This window comes from Delphinapterus leucas, chromosome 19, assembly GCF_059928025.1.
Source record: "Delphinapterus leucas isolate spDelLeu-1000000601 "Yukka" chromosome 19, BTC_Dleu_Yukka2, whole genome shotgun sequence".
Classification (NCBI taxonomy): domain Eukaryota; kingdom Metazoa; phylum Chordata; class Mammalia; order Artiodactyla; family Monodontidae; genus Delphinapterus; species Delphinapterus leucas.
The window spans coordinates 52,658,003-52,676,352 of NC_143147.1; the positions used below are offsets into that span (position 1 = coordinate 52,658,003).

The 18,350-nt window shown below is 35.9% G+C and overlaps 1 protein-coding gene across 6 annotated transcripts in view; it reads right to left on the reverse strand.

Annotated features, from left to right (window-relative positions):
- Positions 1-18,350, reverse strand: part of GPATCH8 (G-patch domain containing 8) — a 94,510-nt gene that overhangs the window by 56,293 nt on the left and 19,867 nt on the right. For 4 of the 6 annotated variants that reach the window (XM_089901307.1, XM_089901305.1, XM_089901310.1 and 1 more), the window contains 2 exons: positions 14,035-14,109; positions 5,950-6,022 (listed from right to left, as the gene is read on the reverse strand). In XM_089901307.1, the coding sequence (XP_089757433.1) occupies positions 5,950-6,022; positions 14,035-14,109 (148 nt within the window). Of the gene's footprint in view, positions 1-5,949; positions 6,023-14,034; positions 14,116-18,350 lie in introns of those variants that run through there. The other 2 variants (XM_089901309.1, XM_089901308.1) reach the window with 2 other exon arrangements.

An 18,350-nucleotide genomic window follows, 5' to 3' on the forward strand; every position in this document is an offset into this window, starting at 1 on the left:
AAATGCCATTAGGGCTCCCCTGGTGGCGCAGTGGTTAAGAATCCACCTACCAGTGCAGGGGACATGGGTTCGAGCCCTAGTCTGGGAAGATCCCACATGCCGCTAAGCAACTGGGCCCGTGTGCCACAACTACTGAACCTGTGCTCTAGAGCCCACGAACCACAACTACTGAGCCCACGCACCACAACTACTGAAGCCCATGTGCCTAGAGCCCATGCTCCGCAACAAGAGAAGCCACCGCGGTGAGAAGCCCGTGCACTGCAACAAAGAATAGCACCCACTCGCCACAACTAGAGAAAGCCTGTGCACAGCAGTGAAGACCCAATGCAGCCAAAAATAATTTTCAAAATTTAAATGCCATTAACTGTAAAACAGTTTTATGTGCCACTAAGAAAGAAATTTTAAAAGCTGCCAATTGTAACTATAATGCCATTAATAAGGTGTATCTGGGGCTTCCCTGGTGGCACAGTGGTTGAGAGTCCGCCTGCTGATGCAGGGTACACGGGTTCGTACCCTGGTCTGGGAAGATCCCACATGCCGCGGAGCGGCTAGGCCCGTAAGCCATGGCCGCTGAGCCTGCGCGTCCAGAGCCTGTGCTCCGCAACGGGAGAGGCCACAACAGTGAGAGGCCCACGTACAGCAAAAAAAAAAAAATTAATAAGGTGTATCTGATTTTATCTTTATTAAAATATGAAAAACTGTCTTAGAATCAAGGAAATATGGTAGACTATTTCTAATAGTCACAGTGATATAATGAATAACTTCAATCATACATTATTTTGTGCATTTCATGAATAAGTTAAAGATAGATAGATAGAAACAGAATTACTGGATCTAAGGATACATGTATTTTAATCTTTAAGTAATTCAAATTGTTTTCCACAGTGGTTTTATCAGTTTATAGTCTCACTGGCTATAATGTAAGAACCTTTTCTCCAAAATCTGACCAGGCTACTCTTTTTTTTAAGCCTTATCCAAGCCAACAAGTGAAAAATGATATCTCATAGTTTAATATGCATTATCTCTAATATGAAAAGGACTGAGAATATTTTCAAACACCTAAAGGTCATTTGCATTACTTTTCTGTAAACAGTGCTCATATCGTTTCTCCCTTTCTATTTAGGTTATAAGTCTTTTACAAACTGATGATAAATACATAAGGAAATCTGTCCTTTGTCTGTAATGAAATATTACAGATACTTCCCCCAGTTTGTTTTTTTCTTGTTGTTCTGGTTTTTTACCTTATTTATGATGAAATACAGTCAAATTTATCCTTTTTTTAAATGTCTTCTGGGTTTGGATTTAAAGTTAGAAAAGTTTTCCTCATTCTAAGATTTTTTTTTTTTTTTTTTTGCGGTATGCAGGCCTCTCACTGTTGTGGCCTCTCCCGTTGCAGAGCACAGGCTCTGGATACGCAGGCTCAGTGGCCATGGTTCACGGGCCTAGCCGCTCTGCGGCATGTGGGATCTTCCCGCACCGGGGCACGAACCCGTGTCCCCTGCATCGGCAGGCGGACTCTCAACCACTGCGCCACCAGGGAAGCCCTAAGATTATTTTTAAAATAATAATTATCCCATTGTTCATCTATTCATGATTTCATCTTTTACATTTAAATATTTTATTCATCTGGAATATATTTTGGGGTAAGGTATGACAGTGGGGATCCAACTTCTTTTTTCTGGGTTGCTATACAGTTGTCACAACACCATTGCTCAGTGACTGAGGCTCTTTTACATGTTCTAACTAAGAGCTCAGAATTACTGAAACAAACACCAAAATTAGGGGCTCAGGACCCTACAACATATACAGCATTAAAAGCACAGATCTGGGAGTCAGATATCTAGCTTATCATATTAAACTACTACTGTTACAAATGCTGGGAAATAGAGAGTAGCAAGACAGAGGCTTCTCTATTTATGATTTTTATTATATTTAGGTTTTTGATGAAGACCTAAAGACAGATTATCTCAAATTCAGTTAAAATATCTAAATATACACTATACATCAGAGGTGTTAATAACAAGTAGCATTTATATAGTGTTTTACAGTTTGTATAAAGTGACTTCACTTACGTTAATTTACTTTATCCTCATAATCACTCTGTGAGAACAGAGGCAGAGATTTTAATCCCCATTTATTGCTGAGAAAAATAATTCAGTTATGGCAACTTGTCCCTTAAAGTAAGTGGCAAAGCCAAACTCTAACCGAAATCTTACGTTTCCAAATGCTGCTCACACTGCCTCATACCCTACACCAAGTACTTTTAAACAAAAATAAAAGAGAATCCCTACTCTCAAGGAACTTGAAGCAATTTGTCAATTAAATATTCAATTGATCACATACTAAAAAATATAAAACGTGGCCCCTGGCCTTAAAAAATCTTCAAAGGTATACAGTAAGTTTAAAAAGCAAGACTTGGGGGACTGGAAAATAAGCCTGAAGAGCAAGAACGATGTCTTATCTACTTTGCCCATGGCTTATGCTATTTACAACTGGTATAACTAGAATACATTATTAGCTCAGTAAATGTTGGTTGTCTGTTACTGACTGAACCCGCTAGACAGCGTGAAATATGAAATAATACCACACCTCATTCATTTTTCTCAGGTGCTGAACTTTTCTTTGTGACCAAAAAATCAGCCAAATCAGCAAACGGCTTAGACAATATAACAAAGGAAGTTCAGGCACCACTTCTGGGCTACACCTACTTACCTATTGCATGGCAAAATAAAGATTCTGAGCTACATTCCATTCCATTTCAAAGCTGCCGGAAGGTTACAAAACAATTTCAAGAACCAAATCCAGCTCAACAGCCACAAAATACAACTATCATTTGCTGTTGCTTTATTCCAAATTAAACACATCCTCTGCCTCTACAATAAAAAACTGTCCATAACATTTCTCATCAACAGGCCTTTTTTTTTTTTTTTTTTTTGCGGTATGCGGGCCTCTCACTCTTGTGGCCTCTCCTGTTGCGGAGCACAGGCTCCAGACACACAGGCTCAGCGGCCATGGCTCACGGGCCCAGCCGCTCCGCGGCATGTGGGATCTTCCCGGACCGGGGCACGAACCTGTGTCCCCTGCATCGGCAGGCAGACTCTCAACCACTGCGCCACCAGGGAAGCCCAGGCCTTTCTTTATGTTGTTTCCTTCAGACATCTTGTCAACATATCTTTTCTACAGGTCTTTTATTTTTTTAACACTAATAATCACTTACCTGACACACACACAAGTTCCTATTTTTTCTTAACTTTTGAAATATTTTAATAAATACTAGGGGAGAACAAAAGGTGAATAATAAGGGAAATTCAAGTACAAAATTAAACCCACTTTACAAAGTTTAATTTTCTATCGTACCACAGATAATTTTGCTTCAGAGTTAGCATGCCCTATTCTCCAACCTATCCAGTGACAAGTTATATACACTGTAGCCCCAGGGACTGGCACCCTTTGTGAAAATCTTGCATGGGTTGAAATAATTTTTAAACGTTAACAAAAAATCCTAAAAAGATCAGGTTTAAATTTAGTGGATGGTTGCATGTTAAAAATGTTAGAGCCTTAAAATCAAATAAAAGGAACTAAAGGTTGACAATAAACGAGTAAATGCAAAGAACTTACAAAGCCATGAGCCTAGAAATTATTTGCAGTGACTGGTCTATACAATAGTAAGGAGGCATGATTTTCAGTGGAGCAACAGGGCTTTCTTCAGTGGTTATTTATAGAAAAGGTTTGGTACAATGAAAAAAATCGTCATCAATTACCTCAATATACCATAAAGGTGGCTGTATTCTAGGTCAAATCATGTGGGTATTACAGAAAGAGCTATGTAAGAGAAACCAGCACAATGCCTGCACAACGTTGAATGTGACACTAAAAAATAAAAGAGCCATTTACAAGACAATTAAAGTCACCCCTTAATATTGGCAATAAATAAGGTTCCATTCTTTTTGAAGGGTAAAGACTGTACTAGCCGTTCAAGGCAGATGGGCTTTTGCACAACAATGTGAATTTAGTAAACACTACTGAACTGTACACTTAAAAATGGTTAAGATGGCAATTTTATGTTATGTGGGTTTTGCCACAATTAAAAAGAAAAAAAAAAGATGGGCTTCAAATTTCCGTGTTATTTTAAATAAATAATGGATTTATGAGTTACTGAGTGCTTATTACATTCCTATCACCATAGAGATGAAGGTGAAATATGGATAAAACCTAATTTCTCTTTTCAAGGAGTTCAAAGTTTAAAGAGAACCAAATTCAGAAGTGTTCTTAAAATGAAGCAATAATAATTTTCCATCACCCAAAAATAGGTGAGTATCCATTTACCTCACCTTTCTTAAACTCACCGTCTGTATGTCCCTCACTCCCTTTCCCTCTGCAGGTTCTAGTTGTACTTTAAAGTCTCTGATGCTTACAACGAAAAATTCTAGGATTCAAACAGATTTGCTAGCCCCTATGAAATGCCCCCCAGTTCTACTCCCTTGTGTCCCTGAACAAAGAGAGTAACAATCAGCAATGCTCCTGGGAATCTCTGAATAGGAAGAGAGGTTTCAAATAGTAGGGAAAGATCAAATCCAACCTTCAGACCTTATTCTGAACTATCGCCTCCATTCAATTCAACCCAACACAACACTTAACTATGCAAACCACTGGGACTAATCCTATCAAGAAGTCATTTCTACTTTAGTCCTGATTACCTGTCTCTCTTCTGGACTCTTACAAAATCTATGGTCTATGCCATACTAATTGCTCTCAACTGTATTCTTTATATCGTGTGCAATAAGTTCTTACACCACTGGAAAACAAGTTTAATGGTGATCAAATCTTTCTATCTGCCCAAAAGAATAGATGAATGCTTAGTAATAAATATTAATTTGAAATATATTTTTTGAGCATTTCCTTTGTGTTACCACTGAATAGAATTTGTGGATGTAAAATATAAAAAGCAAAGGTTTTAAAGACTGAAACATCCTGCTTCATGCCCTGTCCTCTTGTGCCCCTTAATATACACATTTGAACTGATCAGACTTCCCATTCAAATTGTGGAAATTCATCTCCCAAATTCAAAGAATTAGTCAACAGTAGCGCCCCTCTCCCCAAAGATCCCTTTATACAACAAGACCCTCCATGACCAGAAGCAGAAGTGCAATGATTTCCATCATTTCTGAGGTAGTGTTCACATCTGCAAAGAACAAACAGTACCCCTTGAATATGAGGGAGCTAAAAAGTGAACGGAGTTGGTTGGTTGGTTTCCAACTAGCAAGAATTCAGAAGCAGAAATGTTAGTGTTTTGTTATCCAAATGGTTAGTATAGTTAAAAGAAAAAATAAATGCAATGGAAACTTTAAGCCATACCTTTCCCAGAGACTGATCTGAACTTGAGAAATGGCCTCTCAGAGAACCCTAAGAAGCCTCTGCTTCCATCTTATGTTTCATATAGGTTAATTTTTCTCTCTACTACTACATGGATTCTGATTACAGAAAAAGAACCAGGGCATCACCAGCTTCAGGGAGAATTTGGGAGGGCAAAAATTAAACTCTGCTGTTGAATGGTTTTCTTTATAATACTGAAGCCACAATACAACATCACTAAATAATACAAAGAAAGCACACTCCAATACTATGTACTTCATTTACTTCACCCACCCATCACCTCCACCCACCCATCACCTCCACCAAAAGAAACTTAAAACAGGTTGAGCCACACACAGTATGTCTGATCTGAAAGTATCTGTGACACAGCAGCTTACTCTTGCAAATTATTAGCTTAATAGTGATTTAAAATATAGTCACAGGAAAAATAGACTATTCTGGGGAGTAAAAGGCAAGTGGGAAAACCCAAACACTTTTTAAAGAAAGACAACAAATATACTCAGGCATAAGATCTGCCATCAGAAACATTTTCTTTTTCTTTCTTTTTTTTTTTTTTGGTATATTTAAAAAACTTACCCTGAAGAGATTTTCCCAATCCCTGGCCCAGCTTCCACCCATGTTTCTGGAGTAAGCGATGTCCAATATTATCCTGACAGACAGAACAGAGAGACAAACCAAAAATATTCCAATAATATATTCTTCCCTTCCTAGTGATATTTAAACAGGTGATGAACAAGAGATAATTCTACATATATGCATGCAAAAAGGTGCTAATAATAGGGTAAATGTGCCCAATAAAGGGGGCATTAATGTAAAAAGAAATACTTGCTAGTATTTTATATGGGAAGAACATACAGGGTAAGGGTCCTTTCTGATGGTGTGCTGGGCAACTTTTGTACATAACACTTTTAAAAGGAGAAAAAAGGGAAGGGGAAAAGGGGAAGAATACACTTATGAAGTTTAAAACTAACATTAAAAAGCAAAAAATCAAGGTACTTATACAATCATATCCACCACCTAGACAGCACCACTTTATAAGTTTTTTAAAGAAAATCTACATTGTGTTTAGTTATTCTGCTTATGTGTCAGGCTTTCATGATACAAAGTAAGTTGTAAGTGTAAGACTGCCCCACCACTAGAAATGAAAACACAATCAGAGCAAAATCCAGGCTAGACTTGATTGGTTTTTTAATATATATATATAAATATAAATATTTAACTAGCATGCAGCCAATATTAAACTGAAAAAAGTGAGGTTAGTAAAATAAGAAATTAAATTGATTAAACAGAAAAATAAAATGAGCTCAAGCACAGACTGAGTGATGCATTTCAACATGTAATCTAACAAAAATACTAAAATGTTAGAATGAAACAGGCCTAGCAGTAAGTTAACAGTAAAGAACCATTAGTGCATGTAGGGGAAAAAAACCAATATACATAATGTCTCATCTTCCTAGGAGCACAGTGGAAAAGATCTTTCAATGTAAACCACATGAAAAGACACCAGAAACAACAATTAAATGTCAGCTTTTGTGTAAGGGTTCAAGATCTTAGAAAACTCTGCAGACCTTTGTCCAATTCTTCGCTTTTTACAAATACTGCGAAGTACAGAGACAAAGCTAAAATAACCATTAACACTGTATGAGATAAAATGATGTTACTCATCCAAAAGAAAAATTTAAAAATTTTAAACACAAAGTGTTCTGTATGCATTAAAATGTAATTTATAATATTAATTGGGTATCACCATTTGAAAATAATCTCATATTTCCTGAAATCAAATTATGAAGTCAACTAAACCAATTAGTCTCTGAATTAGAATCAAATCTCATATTAAATTGCTTTTATCTTCCAGCTCCATATTCAACGGTAAAATGCTCCTCGGAGTTACAAAGGAAAGAAAAAAATTATTTCACTATTATATTCTCTGATAGTAAGTTACAAAAGGAAAATTAAGCCTCCCCAATGCTCTGTTTAAAAATTTAAAAAAAGGTCAACTTCCTTCTATGAGTTTATGACAGGATGCCAACTGGAAAACTGGGCTGAATTTCATTGATCAGAGGAACAAAGATCGGGATACTTTAAAAGAAAACAAAAATGTGGCAAATGATAATGAGAAGTCTGTTTCTAAAACAAAACATGCATTTGTTTTAAACCTATATATACAAAATCATTACTGTGCACAAAAGGTCACTAGAGATTATTTTTTGCTAGCAACTGACAGAATGAGAAAATGCTATGGCTATGTGTAATCCCAGTATAGAATGCCTAACTATTTATAAATAACTTTATCGTTAAAAAAATTTTTGTAAGTCTTAATACAAGTAATGTTAGCAGAAAAGGAAGATAAAGAGGGCTTTATAATACTACTGTGGAAATAAACTTACCTGTACATAAAATCATTGTTTTACATCATCATAACTCCTACAACTGAATTAACTATGGGAAGGACAAGGATAGCAGAATGACTCTAAGATTATGTAGCTGACGGAAGTATTGTTTAATTTTTTAACGGACTAATTTTGTAACTATACTTGGCACAGATTTACGGTATTAAACCATGCTGACAAAAATTGTTGTCCCTTTTTTTAATTTAAGAAAACTCACTCTTTTGGCTAAGTGGAGATGAGACATTATGCTGTGTTATATTATGAATGCACTAAAATAAACAGACAGATGAAGCAGTATGCTATTTCCAAAAGCAGTGCAAGTGGAGTGAAAGCATTTCCATACGAACCTGGCTTTAAAAACTGGGCTGTCAAAAGAACAGTTAAATGTAACACAAAGTAAGAAACTGTCCAATCACTAACGGTCTTTTTTTTTTTTTGTCTTGTTTTCAATTCACTGCTTGCAATTAATGTATTTATTAAAGAAGAGTGAAAGCATAAGTAAATTCACGAGTCAAGACCAGCTGAGAGATTCAAGAGCAGCGTGTTGTGACTGACAACAGTGAAAGGAGAAGCAAATGTTAAAGGGAGAAGGAGGAAAAAGAAAAATTTAGGGTTATACACATTAGCACCACTTTTACAAAACCACTCAAGATGGCTGTCACCTTCTCAAAAAAACTATTGATACAAAATGGCAGTGGCATTTCTCTTCTAAAACTTTAGGTGAAAACTGTTCTTTAATTAAATCTACTTCCCCAAGTATGCACAGGGGATGAACTGTCAGGGGTTATATTAAAATTATTAACATGCCACTCTGTGTCCTTGCAGTTATAACAAACGCAACAAAAATAATAGGCGTATCTCCCAGAAAGTCTTCCCCTCACCAACCTCCTAGATTAAGTGAATGACTAATACAGAAAATCTAAACCTTTCCTACCATTTCAGCCTATCTGCTTTTGGAGGAAAAAAGGCAGTTCTGTGACTCTGGAGAAATGACTAGTATTCATTATGGTCCTTTTTCTTACCAAAAAAAGAAAAAAGTTTTATAAACACTAGTCAAAACTCCAACAGGCTTAAGGATGATGGGTAACAAGAAAGGCACACCAAAATACCTTATAACAAAGTAGAACAAAGCAGACTTGTCTAATCTGAAGTGATCAAAATGTTCATTGAACTTTCACTGTGAAAGAGCAAGGGGTTCAATGGCCAGCCTATGAAAATCATTAATCTACTCTCTCTCGTTAGGTTGCCAATTATTCCCGTGAATGTTATAACAGTAAACTGCAGTAAATAATTTGTAGTCCTAACAGGTAATCTAGACCTAACATGGGCAATGAGTACTATTTAACTTCTGAAATAGTAACAATTTACTATTTTGGTCACTGTAATAGTGACTAAAAAACTTTCAGTTTTTTATTTTTAAATAAAATATATAATTTGCGATTTAGTTATAATCTCATAGAAGCAAAAATAAATAATAGATTTTATTTTTTCTTTTTTAACACAGCCTGGTTTGTGACTAACAAAGGGGCATGTACAGTGACAGGCTGTTTATAATTTAAATGCACATGGAAGAAATGCAGGGAAATACACTATTAATAAAGCAACTGAACTTTGCCCAAGGGAAGTAGGCAAAAAGCTGGTTTTCCACATGATTCACAGAGCTCCCACAACCTATTTGTTTTTTTTGTTTCAGGCCGTGTGGCACGGCCTGTGGGATCTTAGTTCCCCGACCAGGGATTGAACCCGGGCCCTCGGCAGTGCAAGTGCAGAGTCCTCATCACTGGACCGCCAGAGAATTCCTCCCACAACCTATTTGTTAGTCTCTGTGCTTGAGACTCCAAAAATGGTGGCAGTGCAGCATTTTCTTTGGCTAGGCATGAAGTTTTTCTTAATTTTGGTTAAACTATGAAGCTGACCTAAAAACTCAAACTTTTTTCACCTAGATTATCTAAATTGGCCTTTACATTTTTTTATATTTCTAAACTTGAATGTAAATTAAAGTGCCATATTTTAACCCTTTGTTCCTCTGTATTATATGTGTGAGAAAGAATATAATTTTTAAATGGGAACATCATTTATAGCAAGAAATGTATATTATAAACAACTACGAATATGCTGAAAACACAATACCAGCCAAAAAACAAAAACAAAAAACCAACTCATTATTGTTTCATCCATTCCTCAACATTTTTATTAATTAAATACCAAGTAGAAAACTTTCCCAGGAACTTTGCTCCATGAAGCTGTACACCACCAGAGTTACAATGATCATTTTGGCAAGAGCACCACCAATCTGTATAATGGGAGCCTGCCAAAATACAGATTAAAATTTACTTCACCGTGTGGGGCTGATTCCACATTTTCAATAGGAAATAGAATATCATGTCTCAAGAGAAAACTATACTACAATTATGTCAGTGACTAGATGAATACTAATTCCACACTGAATTTTCTTTTAGTTGACAGCCACATTCAATTTATACCATTTAGCTCATTTTCAACAGTGACAAAAATGGCAAGTCTCTTGAGTGGATTGTAAGCTTTGCTGATTGTGTATTAAAGACTCTAAGCAAAAACCAAGTGCTACTAGGTGAACCCATGCAAACAACAAGTTGTAAAAATTCCCAAAACAAAAAAATCTATAGCTCACTACAGATGACACAATGAAGACTAGAGAGAAAAGCCATATAGTAATGCTACACCATTCAGCTCCAAGAAGCACATTATTTATAGTGCAGTCCACATATGGTCACTGCTAAATGTCAAATCAGCAGTCTTACGGAGTTACAGTTTGGAACTAGTGGAGTCCACAGATCTAAACAGATATGCAACATGACAAAACCCACTTATACATATACTTCTAAATCCCTAGATATGCAAAGGAAACATCAGCAACTGGAATTTGAAAACTTAACATTAATTTTTAAAACCTGCTCGGTCAACCTGACAACTATACAGACAGAATTTTAATCAGTCAGGTAGAGCAAAGACCAAGTAATGGCTGATGGGTAGTTTTACTTCCAGCTGCAACAATGACAACATATTTTAAGTCTATGGTGCAGGCATTTTAACTTTTGGATAGCTTATAATCACTCTCCCATCTGACTTCTCATCTTCTTTCTATGATAAAGATCATAAAGGACCATATATCCTAAATCACATCAACCACTTCTTGGATCTATGGTGGAATCCTAGACTGGCCTATGGTTTTAGATTAAGTTTTATTTGTTTTCTAAATATTTTATCTTTAAGTATATAGAGGTCATAATTATAGCTGGGACCTAAAAATCTCATAAAGCAATAACTTAAAATATAGTTCTAAAAGTTTTTTGTAATGAGGGTAAAATATTAATACTTCCTACTTTCCTTTAATTCAGATAATCAAGTTGTCTGGCAATTCTTTAAAAATTTTCTTAGAACAGTGTTTTATTCTTGACCAGAAATTTCACTGAAAGATATCTGGTTGGCTGAAGTAAAGAAGGGAAAATAAAACTTTATAACAAAGATTATGAAATACTTTACAAATGCTGGATTTTGATGTGTTTTAAACATTTCCTGATTGAAACTGAAACACCTGTAATCATCTCAGGAACAAAGCTAAGCTTCAGAAGTTTACCAAAAGCATAATGCATTATCACATCTTTGTATCTCATTTCCCATCTTGCCGGTTCGCAACAAATTTACCCTATTACAAAACAAAAGGACCTTAATCCTATACTCACAATAACCCTTCACAAGGGCATATTCTTGGCACAAACCTGTGCAGAGACTTCCTCGGTTACCAGCTGCTGCAGATTACCTTTGTTAGAAAAAAAAATGACTAGACCTTTAGCTCCTGCAATGATCTGTAGACTCCCAAAGCTGCATATTTCCAGCCACTTTTGAGTTGCATGCTGTAGCAAAACAGTCAGCACCTCTCAATAGATATTGCTGCAGAGAAAGATTTTAATTCAGCAGAGACTCTTTCTGTGTGTTAGAAACAACGCCATTTCCCCCTAAAAACAAGATAGCTCAACAAGATAGCCAGCCAGCCAGACATATAACTAATATACACTTATTTGGTGAGCATTCCTACGGTGATAGGGCACTTGGGGGTTACTACATGCCTATTTTGATGCCAATCATTTTAGGACTTTCTTTTAAAACTTTAAATTTATCCCCAAATGATTTGGTAACAGAAATAAAATCCCTCTCTTTTTGTCCCACTTCTATCTAACACCATGTCGGCTATGAAGCTCCTCTCCCCTACTACCTAAACTACCACATCACAAATAAAGCATATTTTAATGTGTTTCCGGAGTAAATTTTCATTGTAAGTATAATTTATTAATATACATCTCTGAACATGTAACTACTCATAAAAAAATAAATATCTAGTCTGAGTACTATATACCATTTGCTATTTTTAGTGGAGAAGATAATAACCATTTAATAAATAAGGCATATATCAATTCCACTCCTACTTGTTGAGACTACTCAGTCCGACTGAATTCTGATAGTGTTCTCCCTATGACATGTGCTGGAAAAATTCCTGGACAGTGTGAGAGGAAAAAGAGCACTAGTCCCACATGCCAAAGGAATGACTTTTCCAAAAATCTTTAAATGTAGCCCTAAAAGGCTTTAAAAATGTTAAATATCATTTAATTTACTGCTTTTAAAAAAACTTTCTTGAGTATAATAATAATGACTACTAGGCTGCAAACTTAGTCTAGCTAAATTTCCTGCTACTGTTGAGTCAGAGTACCCACAGAATTATAGCTTGTATAATATTAACCAACCATGTACCTTGTAGAATATGGTACTTGGGCCTTTCTTCTGACAGCCATCTGTTCTTAAACTTTGACCCAAAGAAACATTTAAATAAAATGGAAAAATTAAATTATTTTTCAAGTACAAGGTATTGACCTAGCTAGCCTACAGATTTTATTGTAAAACTCTACCTTATGATAATTCCCAAGATGATATAGAACAAGGCAACAACTTCAGTGATTTTTAACTTAGCAAAGTGGGCTTGGCATTTTATCCTTAAATCAAAACAAGACTGGGCTTTCAGCACATCAGGTGTGAATTCTCCCTCTGCAGCATTATCACATGCGTCATCAATTACTGCCATGCCTAAGTCTAGCATCATGCCAGCACATTAAGACAGAGGTACTATATGCAGTGTTCACTGGACCAGAAGAACAGAAATAAGAAGGGGAGGTGGGGGAGAAAGAAACCCTAAAGAAGAAATTAAAAAAAGGCAGACCGTGCAATACAAACCAGATCATGGCTGCTTAGCTAATATGGGCCAACTGCTGTGGAAGAAAAATGTCGAACACCCCAAGTTGTGTAAATTTCTGTAAACATCTAAACACACACACAAACACACACAACACCAACCTAATTAGGAACATAAATATATGTTGATCCTTTACTATGGTACAGTTATGAAAATAAAAGCTAAAGTTAAAATATCTGCTCTCTAAATTGCCTTATTTTCCTGAGGGAGGAGGAGAAGCTAGTGTTTCTTAAAGGGAGAAGGGGGATGTCTTGACTGCTATAGAGATTCTCTCTTTGATGATTTTTCATTCAAGTTAACCAATAACTTCCTGAAACCCTTATTAAATACGTACACTTAAGCACAAATATTAAATACTGACAATACTGACAAGTTTAGACATTTTAACAATGGGCTGTGTAATCTGAAAATAAAGGGCTTTTCAAAATAAAAATAATGTTCAAAAGTTAAGAGTCAGGAAAATAAATCTCCTTGTTCTATTGCTTTGCATCAATATTTAAAATTAAGTTGTGTGAAAAGATACAATCAACTTTTGACAAACACCAGACATCTCAAGCCACAGAAACCGAAATTACCATGTTTCACAAGAGTCTGGTAAATAAAACATATTAGTCCTTAACTGTTCCTAATGGAACATTTCACACATGATTGTGTTGCCCAGGAAAGGTGAAGCTTTTTAAAGGATCAAAATACATTTTACTCCTTTATTCAATTTACAAAAACACTAAACTTCAACTTGCTATCTTTAACAGGATATCAGTATGGGCCAAAAATGATATTTTTCCATCGAAATTCTAAATTGTCTCTAGATTTTTCACTGATTTCCCAACATATTAAATATTAGATTACAACCCAAATTCTATTTGATTACTGTAGGGCATGCAAGACCTCTAAACTGTACTATAAGTTATTAATAAGTTTAACTTCATTCACATCAAGTGTCACACGAACACTACCTATCTGTGACCCAAAATTAAGCACTGATCTTACCGATTCTATAGGCTTGTCAAGTGATGCTTGTTCAATTTCCAAATGTCCTTCTTCATACTGATCAAAGTGATTACCCTGAAAAAACAAGACAACAGTTATTTTTTCTGAAAGCAATAAATGCCAAAATTATTAGTAAAACTAATCAAACTAGGGGTTATTTTAACTTTTCTTTCTTTTTCCGTAAACAATCAAACTATGCCACAAATTCAGACTTTCTTAAATTTATAAAAACAATCAGAAGTCTAGATCTAATAATGTGAACTCGTCTTCCTATGACGAACATTGAAACTGCTAACTAAAGCATTATCAACCATTTGGGCTATCAACTCTTTCACAGACTGTATTAGGAAGACTGCAGAATCTTAAAAACAGAGGGTTGTATTGTGTTTCACTTTTCCTAAACAATCTTGTGCTACAGAAAATAAACCCTAACGGCAGAATGCAAATAAAATCTGTATTACAATACTGTTCAATGTTGACAACATTGCTTTTAACTAAAACTGCTAAAACATTCAACTTTAAATCATCAAGTTCTAACTCCAAAGTTTCAAGGAATTCAGAAACAATCTCTTGACACAGTATCCCAAATACAGCTATTCCTCTAATGATCTGCCAAAAGAGATAAGCATGCCTGTATAATGCCATATTTGACCACAATCAAGCAAGCTGTCACTGCAATTAGAATAAGTCAAAACAGCTCAATTGAGGATAGGTGCAGACAACTAGGAAATTCTCTCTAATCCTGGTTTTCTCTGCTCCATGAGAAAGGAAGAGCCCATAATTTGGCTTTAAATCAGAGTATCAATTTTCCGGTTTCCTTCATGTTACAAAGTAGAGGGCATGAGGATTTGTGAGTCCTGAACTGACCTAAGTCAAAAGACTAAAGACTTCAGTCTAGCCTAAATTTAATTCAGGTGTGGAGTGGTATGACAACTTGAATGTTAACCTAACCAAAAATTACTTTGCTTTTTCAAAGTAAAATTTCAGTTGAAAGAATAAAGCTTAATGATAGCAAGCTCCAACATATAGTTTGCCACACTGTATCACAAACATTAGGTTACTTGTTTCCCTCACCAGAATGTGAAGTCCCTAAGGAGAAGAATGGTGGTCTTGTAGTGAAGAAAAAGTTCTGCAACTAGACAGTGGTGATAATGGTCGTACAACACTGTTAATGTATTTAATGCCACTGAACTGTGCACTTTAATATAATTAAAATGAAAATTTTTATGTTATGTGTATTTTACCACATTAAAAATAATAAAACTGTGTGGTAGAGTCTATCCAAAAAAAGAAAGGAGTAATAGGACAGGAGTGGGGTTTCCAAAGACAAAAAGCTAATCTTAAAAGTGGAATAGGATTTAAGAGCAGGTATCCCTTCCAAGAATGAGAAAAAGCAATCATCAACAAACACTAAAATGTGAAAAAATAGCTATGAATCTTGAAAGTCTGTTTTAATCTTCAATATTTTGTCCAACGATCTCTAAAATAACACCTGCCTCTTGGCATTTTAACTTCTAATCCAACATTTAAAAGTTTAACAGTTACTTAAAAGGTGTTAATTGCAAAGTACAGCTAAATTCCTAAATAATAAATATCCAGATAATTAGATTAACTCAAACCTCACATTATTATAGAACACCAATGTCCAGCCAAATCTCATAATTCTCTTTCATTCTATAGATTGATATGATCTAATTTTAAAAGAATAATCTCGGGCTTCCCTGGTGGCGCACTGGTTGAGAGTCAGCCTGCCGACGCAGGGGACGCGGGTTTGTGCCCCGGTCTGGGAGGATCCCACGTGCTGCGGAGCGGCTGGGCCCGTGGGCCATGGCCGCTGAGCCTGCGCGTCCGGAGCCTGTGCTCCGCGGCGGGAGAGGCCACAGCAGTGAGAGGCCCGCGTACCGCAAAAAAAAAAAAAAAAAAAGAATAATCTCAAACTACCAACAATAATTGGGTACTATTTTTAAAATAATTAAATCTTTAGAGTAGTTAACTTAGGACAACCGTGTTTCAAATCAAAAAAGAACTGCTCCCAAATTTATCACTATCAAAAATGATATAATAAAAGCACAAACAAACAGATATTATTAGTGAACTACCAAGTAATTCTACAAAAAAGAAAATGCCATCTGGGAAAACCCATTCCAGTTCATCCTTAGTACACGAGAAATAACTCGAGTTTTTCCAAATAGATCATGAATCATTAGCAAAATCTTTTTTTCGGTGGCCGAACCACACGGGATGTGGGATCTTAGATCCCCGACCAGGGATTGAACCCGGGGCGGCAGTGAAACTGCAAAGTCTTAAGCACTGGACCACCAGAGAATTCCCTACAAATTACTGTTCATAAATACCAGATTCTAAACACAGCTAAGTTTTCAAATCATTCTGCATCTATCTAACACAATACAAAAGAGCATTAATAATACAGTTTGAGTCCAGGAAAAGATCCACACATTTATGTTTTTTTGAAGTACAGTTGATTTACAATATTTATGATTAATTGATCGACAAAGGTTCAAAAACAGAGAAATACGTATTTTCAACATATGGTGCTAGAACTAGGTATTCATATGCAAAAAAATGAGCCTCAATCCATACCTCACACCATAATAAAAATATAACTCAAAATGTATCACAGACCTAAAAGTAGAACCTAAAATTATAAAATTTCTAGAAGAAATATATAGGAGAAAATCTTGGTGACCTCAGGCGAGACAAAGATTTCTTAAGATACAACCCCAAAAGCACAATCTGTAAAAGAAAAAATTGAAAACCTGGACTGGGAGAAAATATTCACAAATCTCAAAAGACCTGTATCCAAAATACATAAAGAACTCTCAAAACACAATAATAAGAAAACTCAGTTTTAAAGTAGGCAAAGACTTAAACAGGCATTTCACCAAAGAATATATATAGATGGCAAGCACTCAACATCATTAATCATTAGGGGAATACAAACTAAAATCACAAGGTGATACCACTATGCACCTATTAAAATAGCTTAAAAAAAAAAAACAACCAGTATCAAGTGCTGATGAAATTGCACAGAAACTCTCATAGATTGCTGGTGGGAATGTAAAATGGTACAGCCACATTAGAAAACAGTTTGGCAGTTTCTTATAAACTTAAACATACACTTAGCAAATAACCCATCAATACTGTCCCTAGGTATTTACACAAGTAAAAGGAAAAACCTACGTTCACACAAAACCTGCCTGTGAATGTCTGGAAACTACTTAAATGTCCCTCAACTGGGAAATGGATTTAAAAACTATGGTTCACCCGTACAATGGACTATTTTTCAGTAATATAAAGGAAAAAACTACTCATATAAGCAAAAACATGTATGAATTTCAAACACATTATGCTAAGTGAAAGAAACCATACTGAAGTTGTGTCATTTTGTTTATATAGCATGTGGAAAAAGCAAAATTAGAGAAAATAAAACTGACTGGTGGTTGACAGGAGCTGTAGACTGTGGTGGTGGCTACACTATGATACAGTTTTTTAAAATATTTATTTATTTATTTATCTATCTATTTACCTATTTATTTATTTATTTTGGCTGTGCCGGGTCTTAGTTGCTGTACGGGACTTCTTAGATGCAGCATATGAACTCTTAGTTGCGGCATGCATGTGGGATCCAGTTCCCCAACCAGGGATTGAACCTGGGCCCCCTGCATTGGAAGGTGAAGTCTTACCCACTGGACCACCAGGGAAGTCCCCTATGACACATTTTGTTAAAACACAAACTATACACATTTAAAATGGGTAAATTTCACCTATAATGGAAAATAATCTGAAAAAGAATATTTATATGTATAACTGAATCACTTTGCTGTACACCTGAAACTAACAACACTGTAAATTAACTATTCTTCAATTTTTTTTTTTTTTTTTGCGGTACGCAGGCCTCTCACTGTTGTGGCCTCTCCCGTTGCGGAGCACAGGCTCCGGACACACAGGCTCAGCGGCCATGGCTCACGGGCCCAGCCGCTCCGCGGCACGTGGGATCCTCCCGGACCCGGGCACGAACCCGCGTCCCCTGCATCGGCAGGCTGACTCTCAACCACTGCGCCACCGGGGAAGCCCCAACTATTCTTCAATTTTTAATAAATAAATAAATAAAATGGGTGAATTTCACTATATCTTAATTATACTTTAATTTTTTTAAAAAACTGAAAAAGGGTGGGGAAAGCCAGTATTTCTACATTTCCACCCTTAAAAAAATATTTTTTAAGCATTAAAAAAGCTTAAATCCTATTCTGTAAACACACTATAGTGGTAGTTACTTGCATCTATACATGTGTTAA